The 13,979-nt window shown below is 41.8% G+C and overlaps 1 protein-coding gene across 1 annotated transcript in view; it reads right to left on the bottom strand.

The window, feature by feature from the left end:
• The window catches only part of PDK3 (pyruvate dehydrogenase kinase 3), a 54,687-nt gene extending 41,611 nt beyond the window's left edge, over window positions 1–13,076 (bottom strand). Inside the window, exon 1 of the mRNA XM_066545445.1 lies at window positions 12,897–13,076. Coding sequence (XP_066401542.1) covers window positions 12,897–13,002 — 106 coding nt within the window. The 5' untranslated portion in view covers window positions 13,003–13,076. The remainder of the gene's footprint in view (window positions 1–12,896) is intronic.
• Between the last annotated feature and the right edge of the window lie 903 nt (window positions 13,077–13,979).

The following is a 13,979-nucleotide window of genomic DNA, read 5'->3' as shown; positions in this document are numbered from 1 at the left end:
TTGTTCTGGTTCCTGCAACAAGAAGCATGAACAATGCAGAGGCTTTTCACACACATGCAGCAGGCCCTGATCCAATTCTGGCCAATTCTACCAACTGCCAGAGCAATACTGTACTGTCCAAGATCCACATTACAAAAGGATTAGTTCCATACAGAAGGCCCTACACAAATCTCCATTTTGCTGCAGAAGGGGGCAGAAATGCAGAACAAGACCATGAACCCTGGTTCCAATGCCCTCAGTTCAGCTGCCAGATTCCCACATTCATGAATACCCCTTTGAGAACAGACTCTAGCAACAGCCCTTCACAATGATGGTCAAAGTCACCTAGTTCAAAAACCTAATACAATTGCCACATCCCCAGGCTGTCACTGGACTGCCAAGGTCACATCATAAAAGCATCAGTAATTTCTGAATATTAACTCATCTGTCAGAGGAGGCAGGAAAAGAAGAAAGAAGAAGAAGAAGAAACAGTCTTTGCACTGCAGGCAAAGGTCTGGTTCTCTCCATTAATTATGTACTAACAGCAGAGACAGACACTGCACTCACTACTTTAAAACTCAAAAGCAAAGTCCCACCTGTAGTATACCAGAGACAAGGGACTCCATCCAGAATCTATAAAAACAAGATCAGAAACTACTACAGTTGCTTTTAGATAGAGCAAAATAAAGGAAGAAAGACAGGAAAGCAGGAGTGATCAGCCATATCTACTCTCTTCTCTTGAGCTTCCAGAATATTTCATAGCTCCTGTATAGGGAAACAAAACCAAGTGAAGCAGAAGGATGAATAAATCTTCAAAAGAATATGCAAAAATATCAGTGCATCAGAGGAGACTGAGCAAAAGCTAAAACTAATAACTTGCTGCTGAAGGTAGGAAAACAGAACTTAAGAATAATAGTTGAATTTCAATGATTACACACTATTTCAGGAACATGGGCTATTTATTAAAAGATAAACAAGCTATGCTTGCACAGTCCCAATAAATGTGGCTACAAAGCAAAACCCAGCAAAACAAGTTTAAATTTAAAATCATTCCTATGCTCCAATGGAAATTATTATATTTTCAGCATAGTCTCTAGATATTTATCTCACCAAGCACTAAAAATACAAAAAGTATACAGGGTTTGTTTGCTTGCTACCAGACAGGGCCTTGTAAAACCCAATGAAGATGATGAAGCAAGTGGAAAAGGAGCACAGAGAATATAACAGCAGATTATATTGATGTTGATTCTTGCTGGCCCTCACTCCCTACCACAGACTGCATCTAAGAGATGTGTACTTTGAAACTGGACCTACACACTGTGCTACAGAATGGCAACCACAGCCTGCACAGCTGTTCCCACTCAGGTAGCCTGCAGACAGAGGATCTGAAATTTAAGGATCCAAACCTTGCTACCTCAGCTATTCAGATTCTTTTTAGATACCTCAGGATTAAGCTTTAGCCCAAGCTCCATCACTGCTCTCTAAGGCTACTTTCACCAAGCCTTGCAACTGTTTCATGCAAGTGTGGGTTGTAATGGCATGCTTTCACCCGGCACATTAAGAGATTGGTTCTATGCCAGTACAGAAATGAGAGAAATTCCAAAGTTTCAAAAATGAAACTTGAAGAATTAGAAACAAAAAAATATTTTTATATCTAACCAAACTATAATAAACATATTAATTTTGTGAAGTCAGTTAAGTTCTGTCAAACAACTACTGCCAGAAAACCAGCCTAAAGCCAGAGGAACTGAAGTCTGGAAGTAATCCTTCCCAAATACTTGTTTGTCTTCTTCAGCCCAACTCCCATGACTAGCTGGGCCTTTTCAGCCTAGGGGAAAGCACACCAGCAGGGGGGCTTGAGTCTTCTCAATCAACAAGGTTTGTGTTCACAATGAGAATTCAGTTATTACCACTGTATGGCCCTTGATCTGCACTCTGTGCCACTGCAATCCAAACTAGGAGGCTCACATGTTATTCACCTTTCCATTTAAATTTTCCAACAGTCACATGACACAGCATATGGATAAAACAAGGGCTGAAGTACTGAAAGAGTTGAGCTTAATAGACAATTTCCAATTTATGCAATTCAAATACCATATTCAAGAACTCTTTGACTGGCATGGCCACTGCAATGCTCACTTTCTGCTCCTAAGGAAAATTTCACTACAGCATTCACTCAGGAGAATACACTAGCCTATATCCTGTTGTCTGAATGACCAAATCTCATTCATAATCAAGGTCCAGACTTTTGAACTTAAGAAGTTAAAAATTAAATACAACTACTCTTGAAGTTGTATACAGAAAAAAAATACTTCTCTCCAGTTATTTCCACAAGCCCTAAGAGTGAGCTGGTTTATGTCTTGTGTATTATTACTATGCCCATGTTAAGCAATACCACTGGCATAGAGAAAAAGTCAGTTCACACTTTCATATAAACACAGGTAAAGAAAAAATGCCAGCTAGCTGTCCTTAGCACAGCAGGACAGCTCAACACAGAGTGAATCATTACATTTACTATCATATTAGCTACACACTAATTTAATAATAAATAATAATAACAGCAATATCTAACTTGTCAACTCCCGTAAGCCTGTTTCAAGTCAATGGTGCTCTGCATGAAACTGACTGTGCTGGAAAGCAGCTTAACTTACTGCTGATCTGAAACAGATCAACAGGAGGAATTAACAGATGCACAATACTCTAAAATCATTACATTTAACTCCAACAGCCACAGCCTTCCTGTCACAGAAAAGACCCAAGTGAAGACACATCTGTCCAGCACAGTCAGTTTCCCTCTCAAGAGGAATGGATCATCAGATAATCACTTGTCAAAGCTGTAAACCAGCACTGTGTACTGTCAAACAGAACAACCCAAATTAAAATAAAAGCATGAATTTTTAAAATAGGCTTCCCTGATCTAAAATTAATGTTTAGCTGCTTACCACTCACTTCTAACAAAATCACTTTTTGGGTATTTTAATGCATTTGCCAAGAGACAACACAATAATCAAAAGCATCTATAAAGTTAATGCAGAGGCACTCAACCAGTTACCAGTGTACTATTTTTAGACATATAGACCAAAGGCTGTATTTCCTTAGAGCAATTTGGGAGTAGGCTGAAAGTCAGGTGAATCATTTCAGCAGCAAAGCTCTGTCTCGCCATCATCACAGGCACTTCCCACAGATAATGACAGGCAAAGAGCCAAAATGTTCTCAGGAGAAACCACGGCCCTGATCAGGTTCTTGATCTTAGAACGACCTGTGCAAGCCAGACTCCTTCCCTAGGAAGGCACAAGGGGCTTCTAAACCAGACAAACAGAACCAAACACCGTGGCCCTGCAGGCTGTATCAGCTCCAGAAAAGACTGAGTTGTGCTTCTTGGTCTTATAACCACCTTTTCCTCCCATAAGAAGTAAAAATCTGTATCACATTGAAGATTATAATTAGATGTTCCAAATTTTTAACACTCTCCCTAAGTTCTCACAACTTTGACAACTTCCTTCCTAACCTTTATGAAAAACTTCCATAATTCTCTCTAACCACTCCAGAAAAATACAAATCCCTGCTTTATCCTCTAGTTCCTGACAACCTGCCAAAGAAAAAGAGATTCCAAATCCCTGGCATAAATAAAATTAACGTTTATGAGCAAAGACTCACACAGTTAAAACCAATTACATAAAAATACTGCCAATAGCACATGCTCCAGTTTCCCTTTAGTCTCACTGAGGTGAAATGTATTAGACTGTTAAACATCTTGTTTCAAAACACTTTTGATCATTAACAAACCACATTATAAAAAAGGTTAGAAGATTCTTCTATGTCATTGCTACTTATCAGTTTGAAGTTATTTTTGCAATCTATAAAAATCTTTCAGAAAAGCAAAACAAGGACCAAACCAAACAAGTACCAGTTGAAATGTAAATTATTTTTAGCAAAAAAAATTTGCCTTTCTCTCTATTCAGTCTTAAACCTAATTCTGAAAAATGCCAATTATTTGCACAAGCCTACTATTTTAATGAATTAAGTCAGTGAAAATATTTATAATACTGTGTCACTTTTTTTACATTGACTACAAACTAACAGAAAATTTAAACAGAACAAATAAACATGGGAGAACGTCACATTTACATAGAAAGGTTTAAAAGGAAACAAGAGCCAATAAACCAGCCCCTTGTAACACACAAAGCATCAGAAAAAGGAGAACTATACCTTGAGTCACAGTTCAGTGCTCTAATTCATCCTTTCAATCTAATATTTCCAAAAAGAAAAATTACATTTAACTGACTCCAGAAAAACACAAAAACCCAAACATTTTTAAAAGGATAAGTAGCAGCCTGTAAAATATTTCAGCAGTTCTGAGAAAAAGGTGTTTTTTTAAAAAAGCCATTATATTAAGCATAACTGGTGACAAGTAAGGCAATTCTAATACAGTAACTGTGGAATTAGATAAAATAATTCCTAAATCTATGCCTAATTTTAAGATGGATTATGTTGATTTAAGGGGGACTGGAGACATACCATTCACTCTTCACATCACAGTCCTGTGGAGACCAAGGACTGCTAGTACAATGCAGAGTATTTATGCCATGCTCTCCACCAACACCTGTGTGAGCTGGCTGCTGGGGCCAGATTTCCTCTCGGTGCCCAGAAGGGGCCATTTGTGCTACAGCTGGACAGGACCTGCACAGCTTCTGAAGGGTTTCTCTCTCTCCTGCAAGCAGGACTGGGGGGGACAGGCTGGAGGGGGACAGGCCCAGGAGAGCTGACTGAGCTGGACAAAGGGATGTTCTATCTGACATGATGCCATGCCCAGCAATAACAAAGTGCTTGGCTTTGTCCCCCAAGGTGTCCATCACACAGTGACTGGCTGTGCACAGCTCTCCTTCTGGGGGTGGTGAGTGACTGCCTGTGCATCGCTTGTTTCCCTTCCTCTTTGCTTTACTTAAACTGTCTTGTTCTCAACCCATAAGTTTTCTCATTTTTGCCCCCCTTTTCTCCCCCATGCCAGTGGGGGTGGAAGGAGAGGAGCAAGCACCTGGATGGGTGCTCAGCTGCTGGATGGGGTCAACCCACCATAACACTGAACATCTGATACAACAACCTCACCTCGCAGTTATTCCATTATTTTGTACATTGAGCTTTGTTTGTTTGTTTTTAATTAAGAATGTCACACGGGGTGGTGCCCAGCTTCACAAAAAGCCAGGTACAGCACCAACTGTTATTGCCTTAGCACACACCAAATTAACATGGAAATTAGACCAGGCCAACACAATCTATTGTCTCTTTACTACCTCACTATCTCTGGGTGCTTATCTACGTATTACTTCATTATTAGCTCTTGTTCAGCTACTTCAGACAACCTGATTTAACTCTAATGTCCTCCTCTTCCTTTTCTCTGAAAGACAAGCAGCGTATTTTCCCACTTCCAAAGCCCTGGGGCCATCACCATTCATTAACGAGCCGTGCTGCACCAGGCCACACACATTTGCAGGAGAAAGTGTTCAGCTACTCACAACACACAGAACTGATTTACTTCCACTGGAACCCACTAAGCCAGGAGAATCTAAACATATTTCAGCTTATCTAAAATTTGGGTCAGGGGAGAGTTGTGATTTCCTTAATGTTTCTGGATACAATTCTTCTTTTTCTGAAGACCAAAGCAAAGATTAATTCAACAGTCTTTATCATTATGTACTTACTTTCATCAAGTAAATGTTTCACTTCAGCATTCTCTGCAATTACTATAAATTATCTCAACATCTTTTTATCTGTTTTTCTATCCCATGACTTTTCACCTTGGCTGTTATTTGTACTGCAACCCAAGACAGGATGTCCTTGCTTCCAGCTTTCATAGGTTTTTTAATCAACATTGCTCGTACACTGCTCTGCTGCTTTCCTATCTTTTGTCTGCATCAGAATTGCTCTTTCTCAAACTGACACATCATCTTATCCTCCTCCTTATGTCTGAGGAGAGACCCCATCAGCCTGTTTTCTTGGCTTGAAGATGTTTTGCTATTTTTAAATCACTGGCTGTCAGTTCTTCCAGTCCAGAGAAGGAATGCTACCAAATTCATGTTCATTTCAATCAAAATTTAATTTCTGATTTTCAAGTGCCTCCTTATTAGTTTAAATCTACTCTAAAGAAGGCATTTCAACAATTTCTACAAGTTGCTAGAAGAAAAACATGTCCCAAACATTCTTAGATCCTCAAGAGCTACAACTCCTATCTTTTTGTCCCTCTAGAAAGAAGCTTCCCAAGCCCTCAATTTCTGTCAAGCAGCATTCTCCATTGCTTCTGCTACTTGCTAAAAAGAAATAAACAAACCCACTGGCATTGTTTATTGCTTCATGCAGATGGGGAGTTCTTGTCCTCTCTCTTTCACCCAAGGCGTTCAGCTGTGTGCTTACACACCACACCATCTTCAGGGAATACAAAAAAAGCTCAAGCACGCAGACACATCCATGTGCAGGGAAAGATCATTCCCTTCCCAGCATCCCAAGGCAGAGCATTGCACAGCTCCACTGATCAGTGGGCAAACAGAAACAAACAGAACCCAGACTGAGAAATTTTCTGCTGCTATGGGAAACAAACATCAAGCAATTCCATCAGCTGAAGGATGCTCACTCGTAGACTACTAGTCTATGCTTACAGGCAAGAGTGGCCAGCCAAACCAGGTACTGAAGGCAGAATTTTCAATGAAAATAATCTTGGCGATCCAGGTTGATCATCTACAGCAATTTATGGAATTTGTACTGTAACTATACTAAAATACTGAATTCAGAATATATGAAGTCTCAATAACTCACAGACATTAAGTACTCCTTTATTGAATAAACAGCCTGTAAAAGTGACTGATAGAGAGGATTATGTGGATGAAATGCATCACAATCTAGTATTACACTATTATTAGCACTCCCACACACAAATATGTCTATCACACCACAGTTCAATAGTGACTGCTGAACAAAGTTACCTAACCACAATGACTCTTCCAGACCTTCCAAGCAATCAATACTAGGCCTTATAAAACCCCTCAATATTTATATATAGTATTGGAACATCACTGCCTGCCAGCAACTGGCAGTTGTAAATAGGAACAGGTTATAAATAACAGTTGCATCAAAAAGGCTTCCAGCTCACTTGCTGTGCTACAGCCCATTCAGAGGAAACCCTTTTTAATGTTCTGAGATGTAAACTTTATCCATGCCCAGACGTAGGGAATGAAGGACTGGACATGGAAAAGTGGTAACTGCAAAAGAATTCAAGAACAAAAGCAGGCAGACAATCCAGCCTGCACATCCAGCTGTCACTGGTAGCCTTTCAAGGTAAAAACTAAACAGCAGTAGAACAATTTTATCCCAGTGTTCCACAAAACTCCTAAAGGGATTCTATTTAAAGTTCTAAAAGACGTATTTGAAGAACAATACTGAAAATGCTGGGAAAGCCACAAAAGTTAATTCCATGGTATTTTTGTAAGGCTGCAAATAGTTCGTTTAATGTATTTATCTTTATGAAATCAAGAAAGATAACTCCATCACAATGTACATATACCACATAGTACAAATATTCCAGGCATCAAAGGATCCCAACCTACCAAGAAAAGCTCTAATGAAACTGCTGGATGGAAGCTGAAGCCAGTCAGATGAAAATAAAAGACAGTAATGTCTGACTAGCATTCATCTTCCTGATTCCATGCAGTGGCCAGCAAAGTAATGGTTAACATTCGTGCTAAGAGGACATTTTTGTTTTGAAGATGCATTTAAATCAAGTGTAAGGTTTTAAGAATAATGCCCAGAGAGCAGCAGAAAAAGCACAGCTGCAACCAATAAATAGCAGGTAATTATTTATTATCTTTTAGCCCTAAACTTTGCAAGTGCTATAGATGCACAGTCTCTCCACTAATGTTCTATTAAATAAAACCCCAAAAAACCAATAGAAATCTTCCAATATCTTTTTGTGTAGAAAAATCTTCCAACAGCCATCTTCTATAGGAAGATTAATAATCATATTTGGAAACATGAGGCAGGTTTTGATCTCTACTTTCCTACCCCAACACATTGTTCAAATTGTATCTGCCAGCTACTGCTCCAGTGGCAGGCTTTCAGCTCAGATCCATGCCTCTACCAAGAAGGCAACGTGAGGGATAAATACTCTTTCAAAACCCCAATTTAATATTGCTCCTACAAATGGCAGCAACCAACAGCAATGCTGACACCTGGTTTGCTCTTTGTGTCATTTTGGAAGAGGCCTACATGTTTCCCCAAGATATGTAAGTTTAATAAGTATGACATAAATAAAACAATTCCATACCAAAAATTGTATTTGAAAAATGAGAAGGATCTATTGATCATGTTTTCCTCCAGATATGCCCCAGGGCACAACAGTTCCATGCACTCATTGTGATTATCTGCTGCCTGCTCAGCTGTTCTCAGTACAGTAAAATTACTAAATTACAGCCTTTGTGATATTTTTCAGTACCACTAACTGCAGCAGCCACCACAAATATTTTGATTATAACCTGCAAAATCAGGATCTCCCAAGTCACATTCCACCACAAGAATTCACTGTGATTCACTATCTTCTGTCTTCAGCACAAGCACAGCTTTTTTAACCAAACTCATTAGTGGTATGTGAACAATAATATATAACATGTTCAAAGAGCTAACAAAACACCAAGTTTAACCCCTTAGGTACACAATTCATCCAATGCATTTTGTTTGAAACATGAAACAGAAAGGGCTGGAATAGAGCTAGGTCCAACTGGCCAAGAGAGCTTCAGTGGTAAACAAGCCCCAAAAGCAGATGGTTCATATTTCTGACAAAACACACCTCAGACTCAGGTCTCAGACATCTGGTCAGCTGAGCAGCAGCAATGAGAGGATTACATGAGTACAGTATCCTGGCACACATTCACAACACAGCCCTAACACAGCTCTAAATGACTCTTTCATGCATGATCGAAGGATTACACCATTTATACTGCCCTCATCTCTTTGTGCTTAGTTATATGTAACCTCTGCAGTACAACCATTCATTTGACAAAACATTTGTCAGTAACTTTACTGCCAGCTGAGTACCCCGATGTGAAGGAGCAGCTGTGTGCTTGCTGCCAGCTGGGGCAGGGTTCAGCACTCTGCAGCTCTCTCCATGCCAAGGACAGGCTGCAGGGCAGGCAGCAGCAGCTCAGTCTCTGGGTGGCTTTTTAAAATGCTAAGACACTCCTAGAAAAGCAACTCTGCTTTCCTCAGACATGTTATTACTTCCCCAGGCAAGGGATTGACCAATTGGTTACCCGTGTGTGTGGTTGCTGATTAAGTATTGGGTATTTTGGATTAACCTGTCATTGTCTGAGGCCCACCTTACATGCTGAAGCAAGGCTAAATTGAGATGCTCCATCAATATCAATCTCCAGAATGGGCATTTTTATTTTTCTCAAACAGTCTAGTCCCAAAATGTACAAAGATCCTGGACCTGAATGTTAGATGAAATCTCCATTTACAAGTTCATTTCAGAAAAGATATTTTAGTAATTAATTTAGTCTGGGTCGTTAAGGTACGCCTGCACTTGGAAATCTACCAAAAAACAACTTCCAGAGGAACTACCGAAGTTTGGAAGTACACAGCTGAATCCAGTTGGTAGATTTTGTATTTTTTCCCAGAGCAGAATAATTATGGAGGCCTGGATAAACCTGGAGTGACATGCTAGCATTAAACAAGGTCAAAATTTGTTTATATTGAAACACACTTACAGAAGGTCATTCTTTTGCAAAGGAATGAAATTGTACAAGAACCTTGGGATATGCACTTTGTAATAAAACAAACTGCCTGAACAGAATTCAGGAGTGTGCAAATAGAAAGTGTACACATAGAAAAAAAGGAAAATGCTGCAAAGAGTGAACGCTCAGACTTTGTGACACATAGGTCCCAGTAACCTCTGACACACTCACAGCAGCTACAGAGACAGCTGCAAGCCCAACAGAACATGGACACTAACAGGACTCAGCTGCAAAAACCAAGCAAGTGTCACTGCTTTAACTACTGCCTTCTGGTTTGCTTCACAAGCTTTTAGTACTTGCAAGCTACTTTAAACAAACTGGCTCTTATAGTGGTTTAAATAGCTGAATTAAGCAGAGAAAGTTTTAAAATAAATGTCATTAATTTATATAACTGGAAAGAAATAGAGACTCTACAGCCTCACTATGCACACAACTGTGTTCCATACAACCCACACTGCTAGTCATTTAGAATTTAGAAAAGCCCAAGCTGTACCTCAATATACGTTGCCACCAATTATCTTTGAAGAGACTCTTCAGCTCACAAGAAATACAAAGTTTCTCTTCCCCAGCTCACCAGAATTTTACAAATTTCTAAGTCAACTTAGTCTAAACCAATACAACCAATATAAAAAAAGACATAAAGAACACATTGTAGTTTCACTATTGTCAGAAATTAAGTCAAAAAACTTTCTTCAAACAAATACGAATCACAGTAAGTGCAAATTCCATATGAGAAATGTGCATCAGACAACAAAATCAGAAGCCAGGAGAGGGTTATTCACCCACATTTCCTTTGAGCTTACTCTTCTTCAACATTTGTTGAAAATTCAGCCATGTTTTTGTAAAACTAGCACTACATTCACGTAGCTCAATTAAAAAGACCATTTCTTTTGAAGTGAAACACTAAGCAGCCTCTGTAAGCTGACCACAAAACAGTGTCTTCTTCCCATCAAACATTCTTACAAGTGAACAAACACAACTGAACTGCACCTTGAGTACTGTGCTCCTTATGCTTGGCATATTTTCTCTCTTGAATACTCGTGTCCTGTAACACCAGTAAATTCTTCTTTGGCTACCTCAGATATAAATAACACAGTTCCCTGACATGGTACATATTGTCCAGGCCTTCTACACCTCAAGTGGGAAAACTTTTGCACTATCACTTACATTTTGATGTCAATTTTTCCTCTAGGCCTATGAAGACCCCAGCTGAATTAGAAATTACCCAAAGCTGCAAACATTTAGGATCGTGTAAGTAAAGTAAAAAACTACATTGGGTTCCATTTATTTGCTTAAACTGCTGTAATTTTCCTACTTGAGTTTTCCCAAATAAATACAGGCACTAGAGGGTAAGTGGAGATGTTAAGTGGCCCATAAAACTTATTAAGATCAAGGTGATAGGTTTAGCAAGGTTGATACAACATAAGCCTACTAATTTTAGAAACTCCTGGTGACCTTTCAAGACTAAACCATAGACTTTTTTTCTTCAGAGGTTTTAAATGTCAGTGACTAGATAGTTTCCCATCAGTCTTAAGACATGAAGACCCTTAAATACATAGCCACACACAGAGAAGATGCCAATGACACATCCAGTGACAACTGGAGCACGTCTAAAGACCAAGGCTGGCCAGACTGCAACGTCCTGTTCTCATTCTGTTCACTTCCAGTAACAGAAGCCAGACTTAAAATTGTAAAATAAAAATACTTCTTCTGAAGAATCACGGGACCATAAAGTAATACAGGAACTACAATGTCAAAACAAATGCAGCATTATGAAAAGGCTGCCACAGAAGAGACGTCCAAAAGCAAACGGTAATGCAGGGCAACATAGAACTGTAGAAATCCTTACCAAAAAAGCAAAGTTTAGTCCAAACATCCAAGGCATTAAAGCAAATCCTGAAATCTTTCCACCTCTTTAGTCACGACTGATACGGCTCACAATCACCAAAACTTCCCCAGCAACAATTTGCAAACCCAACTTTCAAACAGGCTAAGGTGACACAATGTGTTTAGTGCCAGGGCTAAAATAAAGATGTTCTAAGCTTTAGGCCATTGTTCTTGCCAGTACAGAAAAACACAGCATAAGAAGCAGCAATGCTAGAGAAGAAGCCCAGCAGCACAGGAAGGGGTGGGGAGGAGGTAACAAACTCAGGTGAGTGGAGACCAGAGAAAGCACAGCTTCCAGTGAGATTCTCCTTTAAGTGGAGACATGAGGTTTTGTTGGGTTTTTTTTAATGGTACAAAATCCTGTTTCACTGAGACGATATATCAAGCCCATTACTGGCTTTCTGTACTTACAGCGTTCTTTCACTAATACCATTACCATAATTGTGCAATTGTATTCACTTTTAATCACTTTCTGGCTGAACGTTAGCTTATTTTTGTCCTTTTGTACCCTTACTGTAAGAGTGGAATGAAGAAACACTCTCTTAAGCTTCAAGATGTTACACACGGCCTTGACTTTGACTATGCCAGCAATATTTACATGATAATAAAATCTCAACAACTTTCGTGTCAGCGAGCAAGAGACAAATAACCTCCGATACAGATACGGGTTTATCGTTATCTAGATGGAAGCATGTTTTTTAACAACAACACAAACCACTCCTGGATTTCATTCCAGGGCTTCTGAAAAGAAAAATGCTATTTATGATCAGCAACATCTCCTGAAGTACTCCTGAATTTTACACAAACAGGTCTCCTATACAAGCGCGGATAAGAGTTCATGCCCGAGCTTTAATTAAGCCGATCTCAGCATGGCAGATTCCAATTTTCACGCTAAGACCATTAACTTACTCTCTCCTTCACTCGCTAAGCTCACAAAACGTCAGGTCAGGAGCCCTTATTTTGGTTCCCATCCCAATGGCACCGGTGTCAGGGGATAACGCTGGCGGAGGGGCAAGCCCGGCTCTCCCGGCCCTGGGCGAGGCGAGCAGCGGCTGTTTGCCGGCCACCGGCAGCCGCCACCGCGCCCGGGCCCGGGGGTGTCAGCGCGGGGCCTGCGGGGCCGGGCCCCGGCCGCGCTCCCGACGCGGGCCGAGGAGCCGCGGCCGGGGAGCGGGCCCTGCGCGCCGGCCGCCGCTGCCCGGGAGAGCCGCGGCGACCCCCACGCCCCCCCATCCCCGCGGCCCCGGCACTCACCGAAGTCGAGGAACTGCTTGATGGAGAGGGGCGAGGGGGAGAAGCGCGAGTAGTACTCGATCTGCTTGGGGATGGGGCTCTTGAGCAGCGCCCCGCACAGCCGCATGGCGCGGCCCGCCCGGCTCCGCTGTGCTCCCGCCGGCGGCGGCTCCTGCCCGGGCGCGGCCGCTCCGCGCTGCCCGTCGGCTCCGCGGCCCGGCCCGGCCCGGCGGGAGGGGCGAGCGCCGAGCCCGCTCCGCGCACGCGCACGTCGGCGCGCGGGGGACGGGGCGGGGCGGGCGCGTGAGGGGAGCGGGAGCGGAGCGGGGCTCGTGGGGGCAGTGCCGGGTGGGTCAGGCCGCCCTTGGAGTCACAGCCACTGCCCTCAGCCGAAACGGCCCTCGGAGTGACAGTCACTGCCCTCAGTCCAAATGGCCCTTGGAGTCCCAGTCACTGCCCTCAGTCCAAATGGCCCTTGGTGTCACAGTGCCCTCAGCCGAAACGGCCCTTGGAGTGACAGTCACTGCCCTCAGTCCAAATGGCCCTTGGAGTGACAGCCACTGCCCTCAGCCGAAATGGCCCTTGGAGTGACAGTCACTGCCCTCAGTCAGGTTGGAAAAGACCTCTGGGACCATCGAGTCCAGCCTGTGCCTGACCACCACCGTGTCAGCCCCACCATGGCGCTGAGTGACACATCCAGTCTTTCCTTAAGCGCCTGCAAGGACAGTGACTCTGGCACCATGTTGTCCACAAAAATTGGATTCATGACCTGCTGTGTGAAAATCCAATAATAATACTCGAGAGAGAGATATTATTTTGTTTCAGGATTGGAGAAGCTTGAGTGCTCAGTGGTATTCTATGAATCAAACACACCAACTATCAAAACTTTTTACTAATTATAGATTTTAGCAAACAAAGAATTAGTGGTCATTGGCTACAAATTACATAGCTCTCTTATTAATCAGTGTTCTTCTATTGGCTAATGATTCTAATTAGACCTCTCATCTGGTACAGTGGCTTTGCAGGGTCGGTGGGCAGTGAGTCAGTGGTCCCAATCTCCCCCTGCCAGAATTACCTCTTACCCAGCTGGAGCTGACTTCAGCA

The sequence above is a fragment of the Molothrus aeneus genome, chromosome 2 (assembly GCF_037042795.1).
Source record: "Molothrus aeneus isolate 106 chromosome 2, BPBGC_Maene_1.0, whole genome shotgun sequence".
NCBI classification, from domain to species: Eukaryota; Metazoa; Chordata; class Aves; order Passeriformes; family Icteridae; genus Molothrus; species Molothrus aeneus.
Note: the sequence above shows the minus strand (reverse complement) of the source record. Positions and strands in the feature narration are given on the sequence as shown.